This window comes from Coffea arabica, chromosome 7c (assembly GCF_036785885.1).
Source record: "Coffea arabica cultivar ET-39 chromosome 7c, Coffea Arabica ET-39 HiFi, whole genome shotgun sequence".
Classification (NCBI taxonomy): domain Eukaryota; kingdom Viridiplantae; phylum Streptophyta; class Magnoliopsida; order Gentianales; family Rubiaceae; genus Coffea; species Coffea arabica.
The window spans coordinates 36,434,157-36,450,213 of NC_092322.1; the positions used below are offsets into that span (position 1 = coordinate 36,434,157).

At 36.5% G+C, this 16,057-nt stretch overlaps 1 protein-coding gene across 7 annotated transcripts; it reads left to right on the plus strand.

Annotated features, from left to right (window-relative positions):
- The first annotated feature begins 914 nt into the window (after window positions 1-914).
- LOC113699016 (putative disease resistance protein RGA3) lies at window positions 915-15,123 on the plus strand. Of its 7 annotated transcripts, none has more exons than XM_072056755.1 (15): window positions 916-4,325; window positions 4,651-5,373; window positions 5,495-5,622; window positions 6,293-6,477; window positions 8,037-8,157; window positions 9,014-9,077; window positions 9,201-9,379; window positions 9,497-9,735; window positions 10,117-10,244; window positions 10,915-11,099; window positions 12,659-12,779; window positions 13,636-13,699; window positions 13,823-14,001; window positions 14,119-14,357; window positions 14,739-15,123. In XM_072056755.1, the coding sequence occupies exon 1, from the start codon at window positions 1,173-1,175 to the stop codon at window positions 4,284-4,286; it is 3,114 nt and encodes a 1,037-aa protein (XP_071912856.1). In that variant the 5' UTR covers window positions 916-1,172; the 3' UTR covers window positions 4,287-4,325; window positions 4,651-5,373; window positions 5,495-5,622; window positions 6,293-6,477; window positions 8,037-8,157; window positions 9,014-9,077; window positions 9,201-9,379; window positions 9,497-9,735; window positions 10,117-10,244; window positions 10,915-11,099; window positions 12,659-12,779; window positions 13,636-13,699; window positions 13,823-14,001; window positions 14,119-14,357; window positions 14,739-15,123. The 7 variants fall into 7 exon arrangements, with proteins under 7 accessions (XP_071912860.1, XP_071912861.1, XP_071912862.1 ...); XM_072056757.1 differs by having other exon boundaries at window positions 14,119-14,319; XM_072056756.1 differs by having other exon boundaries at window positions 12,659-12,775.
- The last annotated feature ends 934 nt before the right edge of the window (window positions 15,124-16,057 follow it).

Below are 16,057 nucleotides of genomic sequence, written 5' to 3' on the forward strand. Positions count from 1 at the left end.
AAATTTCTTGTGTTTCAGGTATCAAAGAAATCGATAAGACATAGCTTATATAGTTTGGCGAGATTTGCAACAAGGAAACATAAGTTGGGAGAAATTCGAAATAGAAGAGAAAAGGAAACTAACATTTTTTCTATAAATATATTTCTTAATCACCTTTTTACCTTACATACATCAAGTCTCTACCGTATATTTTTCTACAAAAAATTCCTAAAAATAGCAATCCAAACGGGACAAGTTGCGAGGAAAACTATATTTGATTGGTGGTGAAATTTTGAATTCTTACATGCAAAGTGATGCGCAAACCAAAAATTTTGCAACAATTCTGGAACTCAAATTGGAAAATGTTTCTTTAGGAAAGATTCAGAACATTCCACAAGAAACGGAAACTATATATTAGTAATAATTACTTCAAAAGAATTCTTATATATTGACACTTTTCTGGATTATGCTGTGAGACAATAATGGGATTAAGGAGAGTTGATATAGAAAAGAAACACTAGAGGAAAGAAGAATTGAGGGTTGCGATAAATAAATGTCAAAGATTTGAAATTAGTATGACTTAGGCCCATATGAACTTTAATTCTTTAAGTGCAAACTTGATAATGGCCAAAACGAAATTCATCTCAAGGTATGTTGAATTCTCACGAGAGAGATTGAGAGACATCCAGTTTGAGGAGAAACCAATATACGCGTCAGCAAAAGCTAAAGAAAAAAGTTAGAAAACTAATAAAAAAAAAAAAAGAGATCCAAAATCAACTAGAAAAAGAAAGTAATAAGAAATAATATAACAAAAAAGATTAAATTTATAAAGACTATCAGATTTTAAAGAGAGGAGTAGAAGACTAAGGATTTCACACCGATCATTTTATTTACTTGATCGTGGACAAAAACAATGGCCCCAGCATTTAATCAGAAAACATGATGCCCCAACAACTATACAATAATTGAGAAAGTTACTCCGTAAACATGCCAATGCAAAAGCTTACAAATTTGTCAGAGAAGAACTCCACGTCTACGCGCAATAATTATTAATGCTCCTTTCTTCATAATCATAACCAATTATACTAGCCTAGATAAGATTACCAGTTCCTTGCTGCAAAAAACCTTCCATTAAAAAAAAAAAAAAAAAAAAAAACCATCTTGTTCTCAACACTGAATCCAAGGCAGCAAAAATGGCCGACCCTGTTATCGGTGCCACAATTCAGGTCACCTTGGAAAGGGCACTGTCTCTTGCCTCTGATAGGATTGGTTTGCTAGTTGGGTTCAAGAAGGATGTGGCCAGCATGACTCGATCTCTTGGCTTTATCAAAGATGTCCTGGCTGATGCTGAGGAAAAGCAAAACCAAAGCAGAGGAGTGCAACGATGGTTGAAGTGTCTCGAGGAGGTGGCTTATGATGCTCAGAATGTGTTGGATGAGCTCCACTATGAATCTCTTCATCACCAGGTGGAGTCCCGAATCCGACCCAAGCGAAAGGTATGCTGCTTCTTCTCCTTCTCTAACATTAATCTTGCTTTTCGTTGGAGAATGGCTTCTAAGGTCAGGGACATCAAACTTAAGCTGAACGACATCAATCAACAAGCCAACGGATTGGGACTGGTCAGTAGGTTAGGGATGACAGCTGCCCTCCCTGCTGCTGTTGGAGACGCAAGAAATCGGCAGACCGACTCTGTTCTTGTTCCAATAATTGGAAGAGCCGATGATGAATCAAACATAGTGAAGATATTGTTGAGCCCGTCTAAGAAGGTTGTTTCTGTTCTTCCCATAATTGGTATGGGAGGTCTAGGCAAAACAACTTTGGCTAAATCGATATACAACAATCAGCAAATTGACGGGCACTTTAACAAAAAGATTTGGGTTTGTGTATCGAAAAAAGTCCCAATAGTGGAGCTTTTCAAACTCATTTTATTGCAAGTGACAGAAGAAAAGGTTGAAGTGAAAGATAGGAATGTCATTGTTGGAAAAATTCGGAATCACTTGGGGGGAGAAAGATATTTCCTGGTCCTTGACGACGTGTGGGATGATGATCAGGCATTGTGGGATGACTTTTTCACCACCTTGAAGGGGCTCAATCCAACCAATGGAACCTGGTGTCTTGTCACTACTCGTTTGGGTCTAGTGGCACATAGTGTGTCTGGAGCTTTGATGATGGAAAATGAACCCTATGCCTTAGGAAGGCTACCTGATGATCATTGTTGGTCTATCCTAAAAGAAAAGGCAGTTGGAGGGCAAGAAGAACCGGATGTACTAAAAGCAATTAAAGAGAGAGTAATCAAAAGATGTGATGGTCTACCATTGGCTGCAAGCGTGATCGGAGGTCTGTTACGTTTAAATAGAAAAGAGGAGTGGCGATCAATTTTGGAGAATAGGCTTTTGAGTTTGAGTGGAGATGGAGATCGTGTGATGCAAATACTTCAGTTGAGTTTTGATAATCTACCATCACCAGCCATCAAGAAATGTTTTGCATATTGTTCTATTTTTCCCAATGATGCTGAGATGGAAGGGGATATGCTGATCGAACTTTGGATGGCAGAAGGCTTCCTTCAAGTAGATCTCAAGAACAGAACGATGGTAAACAAAACAATGGAGGAAATTGGAGAATATTACTTGGAAATTTTATTGCAGAGTTCTTTGCTGGAAGAAATAAGAAGACATGGGGAAAGGTATTATAAAATGCATGATATGGTGCACGAAGTCTCAAAATCAATAATGTCAAAGTCTACTAAATTCATTAATTCGGAGACTGGTTCAGGAGACAATAGTAATCAGGTTCGTTGTCTTGTAATAGACTCATTTGGAGAAGACACAATAAATCTTTTTGAGAGTCGATCAAATTTGCTTCATACATTGTTTCTGAGTCAGGGTAGCTTATCTGATGATATGCTAATGAAGTTGAAGAATTTGCACGTTTTGAATTTGTCAGGTGCAAAACATCAGAATCTGCCAATCTCAATTGGCAAACTGATACACTTGAGGCACATTAACTTTGAGGGTTCTAGAAGTGAAACTTTGCCAGAATCTGTTTGCAAACTTTATAATTTGCAGACACTGAGGCTAAACAGCTTGGCTCTTAAGGTTCTGCCAAAGGGGACGCGCGATTTGATTAGCTTGAGACATCTCCACTATTACACCTATAATGAAGAATTTCAAATGCCGTTAGAGATGGGACGACTGACTTGCCTTCAGACGCTAGCATTCTTTAAAGTGGGTCGAGAGAAGGGTCGACGAATTGGAGAGCTTGGAAGCTTGAAGAACCTCAAAGGCAATTTGGAGATACACAATCTTCATCTAGTAAAGGATAGAAAAGGAGCTGAAGAAGCAAAACTATCTGAAAAGGCTAATCTATTTAGTTTGCGACTTAAGTGGGCCCGGCCTTGGCATCGAGAAGGCCATAACTACAACGACGAAAAAGTGTTGGACTGCCTTCGACCCCACCCAAATTTGGAGGAGTTGGTAATTGAGAATTTTATGGGTGATCAATTTCCTCGATGGTTAGTGGATTTGCCAACAGCAACAACACTCCCCAAGTTAGCGAGTTTGACATTTAATTGCTGCAACAGATGCAGAGAACTCCTTCCCCTGCAAAACTTTAGGTCTCTTAAAGAGCTAGTGATTACAAATTGCGGTGGGTTGACGAATCTGCCCGGTGACATGCTACACTCGTGTGCCTCTCTCCAGAAGCTTCGGGTGACTTATTGCTACAATCTTTTCTCCTTCCCGCTTGATTTGCAACAAATGCCTTCTCTCTTGGAGCTGGGATTATGGAAGTGTCCCAAACTGAAAACAAGTACGACGCCCAAAGGATTTGGTTTCCTAACCAGCTTAAGGAAGCTTGTAATTGGTCCCTTCTCAGATGATGGTGATGATCATGAAAATTCTTCAATTTACAATGAGTTTGATTGGTCTGGATTGATATCCTCCTCCTCCTTCTCTTCGTCATCCGCACTCCGTGAATTAGAATTATTTGGGTTGCCACACATGGAGTCCCTGCCACCTCAGATCCAATACTTGACCACTCTCACGTCACTAACGCTAGTTGTCTTTGGAGGTATAAAAGCTCTGCCAGATTGGTTCGGAAACTTTGCGGCTCTTGAAGACGTGCACTTATGGTTTTTCAAAGAGCTTGGACATCTACCCTCTGAGGATGCCATGAGAAGTCTCACCAAACTAAAACGTCTGGAGGTTTATGGTTCTCCTCTGTTAAAAGAAAGATGCACTCCTGAGAGCAGCGGCCCCGACTCCCAGTGGTCCAAAGTTTCTCACATTCAAGACCTACGCATAAGTTGATTAATAACCAACTTTCATCTTTGGATCAAATTCAATCATGTAAGACTGCTTTCAATAACCTCTTTCTTAATTTGCTTTACAATCAATCTCCCATTCTCTTCACCTCCCCCTCTGATTAACCTTCTCGTGAGAAAGCCTAAAAAAGTCTCCGTGGTTATTTTCACAATTTTCTCTTCTCCCTTTTTATCGTCCTATTTATTATCTTTCAAAGCTGCGGCATTAGCATTTCTTATTAGGTCCAAAATATTGGTGCTTTGATGTTTTACTGTATCAATTAGAATGACCCCAAGCACCTGTTCTGTTTCGTGCTTTGATGTTTTACTGTATCTCTGTTCATATTCTGTTCTATGCTTTGTTTTTGTAGGATTGATAGAAGAATAGCTTCACGAACAGAGGTTAGAATTTTGAAGCTTCTTCAGCACCGTCTATATGGCTAGAACTCAATAACTTTTGGCCTGCATTTCCTACAAATAGCCTATCAACGTTTAGAACAACTAGCAGTTTATTTTTGTTTATTTTGCATGCTCTGCTTCTGTGGATTTTAAGTTATTATTGCTAAAGTCATCTCACTCTGTTTAAAATTGTGATTCTAAGGGGACTGAACTTTTACCTCGTCTCTTGATAATGAACTTGCATACTTATCTGAACTATTTGAGTAGTAATTGCTCCATCGGAGTCATATATGATGGTTTTCTGGCTCACTTTTCCTTGATTTTGGCTTTTTATCCATGAAGACAATGGTCAATTGAGGAGTTTTCGCAGCTGTTGGTTATCACTTTCATGTTTTGGTTCAAAAATTTGGGTAATTTTAGATATGCTTCTCTTCTTTCGCTGCTCAATTTTGACTTTTAACCACTTTAATATCTAATATATTACATATAAAATAAGAGAAATCTTGTCGTCACGAAGATATTTTTGAGGTAGCCAAGGAAGGTGTGCACTGTTTGGGCAATGAAGTTGCACAAAACTTGGTGGAGTATCTTCCAACATTCAACTCAAGTCTGCTTGTTGTGACTTGCTGATCTTAATGATAGAGGCTTTTAAGCTCTCTCTGCTTTTATGATTGTCGGTTGCTTCTTTTTTTATGGTAAGTTTCTCCTTTTGGGGCTTTAGTCACAATGACAGAAAACCTGCAATTATCTAAAAATTTCCATTAGCTTTATTCTATTTTGAACGCCATCTTGAGTTTGAGTTTTTGTACTTTGCAGTGATTTTAGGCACAAAGCTTAACAGGGAACCTCATTGATTTCTCTTTCAAAGCCCTACAATTCCTTACTGGATGGCATTCTCTTTTTCTCTGTGCCTCATATGTCCAAAGTCTAAGATATCCACTGGGGTATGGTTCTTTAAAACTGTCCAAACGATCCAGTGATGTGTAGTCATGATAATGAGGTGCTGATTTACATGTTTTAGAACTCAATTTGTCATCTCTGGCATACTGCTCAGAGTTAGAAGTTAGAACTAACTGGTGTTTTGGTAGCAATTAAATGTGGATCTCTATTGTGCCTCAGTGGCCCACAGCTCTATTGTTTCTCAATGCCTCAATGTGAAATGCTTTGCCTGCACTACAAATTGTCCATTATTATTTTCTTTTTATGAGTTGTAATTACTTGCTTTGTGGTTGGAACCAAAATACTGTAATTGTAAACACGACTTAGTACTTGCTTATCTATTTATTTTCATACAAACAAGACATATTTTAGCCTTTTGTAGGAATGACAGAACAAAATTATTGTTGAATTTTCTGAACTTGCTGATTAGCTTTCTTGTTCACATATTGTCTCAACTCGAGTTTTCTGTTCTGCAATGATCTCAGGGTCAAATGTGAACTAGAATCTACAATTGCACTTACTTATTGATTGAATTGCACAGCTTGTAACTTTTGAAAACTTTGTTGAATCAAATCCTGTTTCAATTGGATAGAAATGATTAGGATGGCACACTACAGGCACACTTTTCTTTCTTCCTGGTGTCTAAAACCTGATAAAATGCTCTATCTCTGTCAGCTGGCCTCTGCAAACTGCCCACCAGAATTTCTTTCCCCAGCTTATGTAATGTCTTTCAAGATCAAGAGCCATCATTACCATGAATTTCTGCTAATGATCATGGGGGGTTTGGTTGGTGATAGAGCTTGTACTAGAGAAACAGATTGACAATGAGGAGCTTGCAAATTTTCAAGAAGTACTGTAAGGTTAGCGAATTTGTTTTAAATGGATTAGTAGATGTACTTGGTATCAAGTCTTATTTCCTGCTCATTAGTTTTAGAACAAAGGTAACAAAAAGAAACCCTTTCTGTAAGATTCCTAGCTCAAATATGACATGGAATTTGCTCTTCTATCTTTATTGTAATGCAGGCAAACATGCCTTCCTGAGATTTTCAATCTAAAAGGTCCTCATCCAACTAAGTACTCTGAAAGTTCATTTGGTTATCAATTTGCTAGAAAGGAATGATAATGCATTTACATTCATGAAATAGATTGTTAAATCAAAGTTTGATGGAACACAGAAAATTATAGATAGGCAATGATGGACAAAGATTTTAGGAGTCAATTTCTAGTTTATTGTTTCTGCAAGACAACATACTCCAGTGAAATCATTACTAAATTCTTTTAAATCTATCCAATATCAGGTGATAGAAATTGTACAATAAGATGATTTTGTTGCAAAATATCTGAATGTTTAGAACGTCTGCTTCCAAGATGTTGTCTAGTAATGTAACAGTAAGGTCAGTTGTCTACTTTGTTGAACTTTTCCTGGCCTTTTCAGCCTGATTCAAAAAAACTCAACAAGCGTTGTTCCGGGAAGAAAACAATATCGCTAACCATATATTAAATTCAATTATGGAATACAGATGTTCAAGAGGAGATTATTTGATGTGGACAGTTAAACATGATGTCAAAGCTGAAAACTTTTGTATTTTCATCTACGGTACAAAATTCTTTGTTTTAAATAAAAAATAGCAGTTTACTTTTGCTCATGCTTGTTAAACATGATTGCTGAAAGGAGCTAATTCTCTTTAAACTCGAGATTCTACCGGGAAGGAAATGCTTGTTCTGAACTTCCATCTCTTGGAAATGTATGTATCATCTTGCTCCAAATTATCTGATTATTGGTATTCTTATTATGTCTCTTAAATGATGGGATTCTACTTTCTTCAGCTATGATCTCTTGACCTAAATCCAATGTTCAATCGAATTACTCTCACTGCCCTTGGTTGTGGGATTGGTGGTCTGATAATTTATAATACCAACTATCTTCTTCCACTACTTAATATTGGGTTTTAAGCAGTTTAAGCATTAACTAAAACCTTAAAAAAATTGTCATGTTTAAGACATTTTCAAGCAGCAGAGACTTGGTAGACTATCCTCTTCTGAAGTTTAAGTTCAAATGCAATGATATGAGTTATTAGCTCTACTTGTTGCATCTTGCAGTCTCAAATAGTTCGCTTTTTTGGCAATTCTGGGACTCTCTGCCTCTCCTGCTTGTGGGTGCCAGTCATTATTGTTATAGAACTTTTCTTTTTCAGTGTTTTGAACAAAAGCTAATATAGTTTTTGTGATGCTTCTGGTACTTGTGGACTGAACAGAAAGATTTGATATCTGCTTACTGATTTACGTTAGAAAAGAAGAAAAAAAACAAATATTGATTTAGCTTTCTGAATAATTGACTAGACAAAAATGTCATGCAATTTCGTGTTTGCCTCATGATTTGCTAATGCAAAGTCCTGAGTCTGAGTTTTCTGTTTTGCAGTGGCTGTAGGTTTATAGCTCTGTAGGGAACCCTGATGGCTCCTAATCACCGCCTTTACTTTTCAAAGTCCTTTCTTTCCTTTGAAGTATATCAAGTGATAATTGGAGCAGCAACAGAGTAGGTCTGCCAAGTAACTCTTTATCATGAATAAGTGCAATATTTCATAACCTTTACGACTAATAAACCATGCATGGTTCCATACCAATCTAAACTAACGGAACTAAACAATCATTTTGGTTAATTTAAAATGTCAAATTGGTATTTCTCCCGTTGTATCACATCTCATTCGCTGTTGCAAAGATCAAACATGGCAAATGGTGGTCCAATTCAATACCATCCATGTTTCAGTACTACACTTAAAGCTTCAGTTGCATATTTTTTTCAGTGACCGAGATTTTCTTGGGTTAACTGAATCACGTTTTTCAGTTGCATAGTTTTGTTTATCATGCATATCAGTTACTGTGATTGCTAACATCGGTGCACTCTCTTTAAACTTGTGATTTCACCAGGATGAAATGATTGATCTCTCTGAAGTTTCACACGTTGAAAATGCATTGGACATTTTAGATTTGATACCACAAGCAGCAATTCTACAAACCTTTTCTATAAGACTTTAAACCCGCAATTCTCTACTGAGCTCCTTTCTCCTGCACTTAACAAGCAGATTTTTGAGGTCTCTCCCCTAGATGAACTTAGATTAGATTTTTATAGCTGGTATTAATTAATTTTTGTTTTGCATTTCCTACAAGTTACCCATCAATATGAAATAAGCACTAGAAGTTTAATTTTGTTGATTTTATATATTTGCTTTTGTGGATGTAAGACGTGATTGCTAAAGTAAATAGTTGCTCCAAAGTTTAATCGCCTCTTGAAGGCTCATTTATCAAGCTTCTTGAACCATTTGATTAGTGATTTGTTCGATAAGTCTCGTAGATGATGGGTTTCTGTGTCGCTTTTCCTTGGTTATGATTTTCTAGTACGAAAGATTTCAGGAGTTTTCAGAGCTGTTGGTCATCAAATTGGTGTTTGTTGTAGTGTCTGGTAAGTTCAGATATACTACTCTTCTTTTACTACTCAAATTTGACTTTTAACTACTTTGATTCTGAACATATTACAACCAAAACTTGAGAAATATTCTCATAATGAAAATGTTTTTGGGAGCAGCCACGGAAGATGTACTATTCATGCAGTGAATCTGCACAGAATTGTTAGAGTGCAAGTTTTGAGACTGCCAAGCGTACTTGTTGGCTGCTGCCACTTGCTGCAATTATTTCATCAGCTGTGATGAAGGCTATTAAGCTCATTCTGCCTTCTATACTTGTTGGGTTGCTCCTCTCTTCATGGTAAGTTCTTATTTTAGTGTTTCAAATACAAAAAAATGTCATGCAACCATGTGCTGGCTTTATTCTTGACTATATGCTGTCTCGAGTTTCTTAAGTTTGATTTTCTATGTTTTGCAGTAGGTTTACGCTCAAAGATCAACATTAAACTTGATAGCTCTTGCTTACTATCCTTGGTATACGATCCCTTGCTGAACCAGATCCTGTTTCAGTTAGATCAGATTCCCTTTTGCTCTCTGCCTCGGATGGCCAAAGCCTGAGATCTTCCTTGTCAGCGTGGTGATTTTAAACTTTCCAACCGATTCAGCAATTTGTAGACATGTTGGTCATCACTTTTAACTTTTGATTCAAAAATTCTGGTAATTTTAGATATGCTTCTCTTCGTTCATTACTCAATTTTGCCTTTTAACCACTTTAATGTCCAATTTATTATGTATAAAACAAAAAAAATCTTGTCTCCACAGAGATATTTTTGAGGTAGCCAAGGATGATGTACTGTTCAAGAAATGAAGTTGTACAAACCTACTTAAGCTATTTAAGTCTGCTTGTTGCGACTTCATGTTTTTAATGAATCCACCTTGATAAAGTCTCTAAAGCTCTCTCTGCTTTTTTGACTGTTGGCTGCTTCTTGTTTTGGGGCTTTAGTTACAATGACAGAAAACCTGCAATTATCTGAAAATTTCCATTAGCTTTATTCTATTTTGAACGCCATCTTGAGTTTGAGTTTTTGTACTTTGCAGTGATTTTAGGCACAAAGCTTAACAGGGAACCTCATTGATTTCTCTTTCAAAGCCCTACAATTCCTTACTGGATGGCATTCTCTTTTTCTCTGTGCCTCATATGTCCAAAGTCTAAGATATCCACTGGGGTATGGTTCTTTAAAACTGTCCAAACGATCCAGTGATGTGTAGTCATGATAATGAGGTGCTGATTTACATGTTTTAGAACTCAATTTGTCATCTCTGGCATACTGCTCAGAGTTAGAAGTTAGAACTAACTGGTGTTTTGGTAGCAATTAAATGTGGATCTCTATTGTGCCTCAGTGGCCCACAGCTCTATTGTTTCTCAATGCCTCAATGTGAAATGCTTTGCCTGCACTACAAATTGTCCATTATTATTTTCTTTTTATGAGTTGTAATTACTTGCTTTGTGGTTGGAACCAAAATACTGTAATTGTAAACACGACTTAGTACTTGCTTATCTATTTATTTTCATACAAACAAGACATATTTTAGCCTTTTGTAGGAATGACAGAACAAAATTATTGTTGAATTTTCTGAACTTGCTGATTAGCTTTCTTGTTCACATATTGTCTCAACTCGAGTTTTCTGTTCTGCAATGATCTCAGGGTCAAATGTGAACTAGAATCTACAATTGCACTTACTTATTGATTGAATTGCACAGCTTGTAACTTTTGAAAACTTTGTTGAATCAAATCCTGTTTCAATTGGATAGAAATGATTAGGATGGCACACTACAGGCACACTTTTCTTTCTTCCTGGTGTCTAAAACCTGATAAAATGCTCTATCTCTGTCAGCTGGCCTCTGCAAACTGCCCACCAGAATTTCTTTCCCCAGCTTATGTAATGTCTTTCAAGATCAAGAGCCATCATTACCATGAATTTCTGCTAATGATCATGGGGGGTTTGGTTGGTGATAGAGCTTGTACTAGAGAAACAGATTGACAATGAGGAGCTTGCAAATTTTCAAGAAGTACTGTAAGGTTAGCGAATTTGTTTTAAATGGATTAGTAGATGTACTTGGTATCAAGTCTTATTTCCTGCTCATTAGTTTTAGAACAAAGGTAACAAAAAGAAACCCTTTCTGTAAGATTCCTAGCTCAAATATGACATGGAATTTGCTCTTCTATCTTTATTGTAATGCAGGCAAACATGCCTTCCTGAGATTTTCAATCTAAAAGGTCCTCATCCAACTAAGTACTCTGAAAGTTCATTTGGTTATCAATTTGCTAGAAAGGAATGATAATGCATTTACATTCATGAAATAGATTGTTAAATCAAAGTTTGATGGAACACAGAAAATTATAGATAGGCAATGATGGACAAAGATTTTAGGAGTCAATTTCTAGTTTATTGTTTCTGCAAGACAACATACTCCAGTGAAATCATTACTAAATTCTTTTAAATCTATCCAATATCAGGTGATAGAAATTGTACAATAAGATGATTTTGTTGCAAAATATCTGAATGTTTAGAACGTCTGCTTCCAAGATGTTGTCTAGTAATGTAACAGTAAGGTCAGTTGTCTACTTTGTTGAACTTTTCCTGGCCTTTTCAGCCTGATTCAAAAAAACTCAACAAGCGTTGTTCCGGGAAGAAAACAATATCGCTAACCATATATTAAATTCAATTATGGAATACAGATGTTCAAGAGGAGATTATTTGATGTGGACAGTTAAACATGATGTCAAAGCTGAAAACTTTTGTATTTTCATCTACGGTACAAAATTCTTTGTTTTAAATAAAAAATAGCAGTTTACTTTTGCTCATGCTTGTTAAACATGATTGCTGAAAGGAGCTAATTCTCTTTAAACTCGAGATTCTACCGGGAAGGAAATGCTTGTTCTGAACTTCCATCTCTTGGAAATGTATGTATCATCTTGCTCCAAATTATCTGATTATTGGTATTCTTATTATGTCTCTTAAATGATGGGATTCTACTTTCTTCAGCTATGATCTCTTGACCTAAATCCAATGTTCAATCGAATTACTCTCACTGCCCTTGGTTGTGGGATTGGTGGTCTGATAATTTATAATACCAACTATCTTCTTCCACTACTTAATATTGGGTTTTAAGCAGTTTAAGCATTAACTAAAACCTTAAAAAAATTGTCATGTTTAAGACATTTTCAAGCAGCAGAGACTTGGTAGACTATCCTCTTCTGAAGTTTAAGTTCAAATGCAATGATATGAGTTATTAGCTCTACTTGTTGCATCTTGCAGTCTCAAATAGTTCGCTTTTTTGGCAATTCTGGGACTCTCTGCCTCTCCTGCTTGTGGGTGCCAGTCATTATTGTTATAGAACTTTTCTTTTTCAGTGTTTTGAACAAAAGCTAATATAGTTTTTGTGATGCTTCTGGTACTTGTGGACTGAACAGAAAGATTTGATATCTGCTTACTGATTTACGTTAGAAAAGAAGAAAAAAAACAAATATTGATTTAGCTTTCTGAATAATTGACTAGACAAAAATGTCATGCAATTTCGTGTTTGCCTCATGATTTGCTAATGCAAAGTCCTGAGTCTGAGTTTTCTGTTTTGCAGTGGCTGTAGGTTTATAGCTCTGTAGGGAACCCTGATGGCTCCTAATCACCGCCTTTACTTTTCAAAGTCCTTTCTTTCCTTTGAAGTATATCAAGTGATAATTGGAGCAGCAACAGAGTAGGTCTGCCAAGTAACTCTTTATCATGAATAAGTGCAATATTTCATAACCTTTACGACTAATAAACCATGCATGGTTCCATACCAATCTAAACTAACGGAACTAAACAATCATTTTGGTTAATTTAAAATGTCAAATTGGTATTTCTCCCGTTGTATCACATCTCATTCGCTGTTGCAAAGATCAAACATGGCAAATGGTGGTCCAATTCAATACCATCCATGTTTCAGTACTACACTTAAAGCTTCAGTTGCATATTTTTTTCAGTGACCGAGATTTTCTTGGGTTAACTGAATCACGTTTTTCAGTTGCATAGTTTTGTTTATCATGCATATCAGTTACTGTGATTGCTAACATCGGTGCACTCTCTTTAAACTTGTGATTTCACCAGGATGAAATGATTGATCTCTCTGAAGTTTCACACGTTGAAAATGCATTGGACATTTTAGATTTGATACCACAAGCAGCAATTCTACAAACCTTTTCTATAAGACTTTAAACCCGCAATTCTCTACTGAGCTCCTTTCTCCTGCACTTAACAAGCAGATTTTTGAGGTCTCTCCCCTAGATGAACTTAGATTAGATTTTTATAGCTGGTATTAATTAATTTTTGTTTTGCATTTCCTACAAGTTACCCATCAATATGAAATAAGCACTAGAAGTTTAATTTTGTTGATTTTATATATTTGCTTTTGTGGATGTAAGACGTGATTGCTAAAGTAAATAGTTGCTCCAAAGTTTAATCGCCTCTTGAAGGCTCATTTATCAAGCTTCTTGAACCATTTGATTAGTGATTTGTTCGATAAGTCTCGTAGATGATGGGTTTCTGTGTCGCTTTTCCTTGGTTATGATTTTCTAGTACGAAAGATTTCAGGAGTTTTCAGAGCTGTTGGTCATCAAATTGGTGTTTGTTGTAGTGTCTGGTAAGTTCAGATATACTACTCTTCTTTTACTACTCAAATTTGACTTTTAACTACTTTGATTCTGAACATATTACAACCAAAACTTGAGAAATATTCTCATAATGAAAATGTTTTTGGGAGCAGCCACGGAAGATGTACTATTCATGCAGTGAATCTGCACAGAATTGTTAGAGTGCAAGTTTTGAGACTGCCAAGCGTACTTGTTGGCTGCTGCCACTTGCTGCAATTATTTCATCAGCTGTGATGAAGGCTATTAAGCTCATTCTGCCTTCTATACTTGTTGGGTTGCTCCTCTCTTCATGGTAAGTTCTTATTTTAGTGTTTCAAATACAAAAAAATGTCATGCAACCATGTGCTGGCTTTATTCTTGACTATATGCTGTCTCGAGTTTCTTAAGTTTGATTTTCTATGTTTTGCAGTAGGTTTACGCTCAAAGATCAACATTAAACTTGATAGCTCTTGCTTACTATCCTTGGTATACGATCCCTTGCTGAACCAGATCCTGTTTCAGTTAGATCAGATTCCCTTTTGCTCTCTGCCTCGGATGGCCAAAGCCTGAGATCTTCCTTGTCAGCGTGGTGATTTTAAACTTTCCAACCGATTCAGCAATTTGTAGACATGTTGGTCATCACTTTTAACTTTTGATTCAAAAATTCTGGTAATTTTAGATATGCTTCTCTTCGTTCATTACTCAATTTTGCCTTTTAACCACTTTAATGTCCAATTTATTATGTATAAAACAAAAAAAATCTTGTCTCCACAGAGATATTTTTGAGGTAGCCAAGGATGATGTACTGTTCAAGAAATGAAGTTGTACAAACCTACTTAAGCTATTTAAGTCTGCTTGTTGCGACTTCATGTTTTTAATGAATCCACCTTGATAAAGTCTCTAAAGCTCTCTCTGCTTTTTTGACTGTTGGCTGCTTCTTGTTTTGGGGCTTTAGTTACAATGACAGAAAACCTGCAATTATCTGAAAATTTCCATTAGCTTTATTCTATTTTGAACGCCATCTTGAGTTTGAGTTTTTGTACTTTGCAGTGATTTTAGGCACAAAGCTTAACAGGGAACCTCATTGATGGCTGTTACTTATGTCTTTAATATCACAAAGCTCAACAGGGAACTGCATCGATGGCTCTTACTTACTATCTTTACATTTTGAAAGTCCTATGATTCCTTGCTGAAAAAGATCTTGCTTCAGTTGGATAGTAACATCTCGGATGGCATTCTCTTCTGCTATGTGCCTCAGATGGCCAAAGTTAGAGATTTTCATTAGGGGTATGGCGATTTTAAACTGTCCAAATGATTCAGCGATTTGTAGTCATGATAATGAGGTGCTGATTTACATGTTTTAGAACTCAATTTGTCATCTCTCGCATACTGCTCTGCTGTTCCTCAATGTGAAATGTTTTGCATGTGCTACAAATTGCCTATCATTATTTTCAAGTTTATGAGTTGTACTTACTTGCTTTGCAGCTGGAACCAAACTACTGTAATTGTAAACACGACTCAGTACTTGCAGTAGCCAGACAAAAAACTGGCCTTCTCTGTGATAGCATGGATTCTGCTTGCGGCGAACTACTATCATTTCTAGTCCCTGAAATGGCACCGTGTGCTCTGTTGCTTTTTCTGGTTTTGTTTCACGTTTAAACTTTCAACCGTGGAATAAGTCTTCTTCTTCTTCTTCCGGATGCTCAAGGATCCGCCACCATTTTTGGGCTGAACATTCAAATCTTTTCTTGGACAAGTCAAATAAAAAAAGGCTACCAGTTCATGGGGCCAGATTAAATCCACATTGGGTTTTGGTGCCAAATTAGCTTGTCAGTTAGTTAAGACAGTTTGGCCATGAGGAATAGAGGCACAAGCATACCAATAGTGGATTTAGCTGAGACAGTAAGAGTAGCTTTGATCAAGAGCAGCTTCTATCATCGTTGATGTCCAGAAAAACCAAAGACATTAGGCTGGCAATTCTGATGGATGACATCAACAATTTAAGTTGTTTGTTTAAAAAATGCTCATTTTGTTTAGATATAGCAAATGACAATATAAGTAAATCTATTAGTACTTATGCAGTAAGTCTTTGTGGTGAAGAGGAATGAAACAATCCTCAAGGTGTTTAACACCTTTGTATAGCCTCTCGGAACCGCTGCTTTACAAGTGTAAAGTTCTGATTTTATCAATACAACACCTATCGTTTTTGAAAAAAAAAAAAAAAAAAAAAGCTTACTTGTCAGTTAGGCATCAATAGGCCTTGTTTGGATTGTATTCTTTTGTAGAAAAATTTTTCAGATTTTTCCAAGAATATATCTTGACATATTTTCTAGGGATAATTGCAGAAACCTCCCCTGACTTTTATAATA

Excerpts from the sequence above, each read along its gene's own strand:
- LOC113699016 (XM_072056758.1), top strand. The coding sequence starts at position 1,173 with ATGGCCGACCCTGTTATCGGTGCCACAATTCAGGTCACCTTGGAAAGG.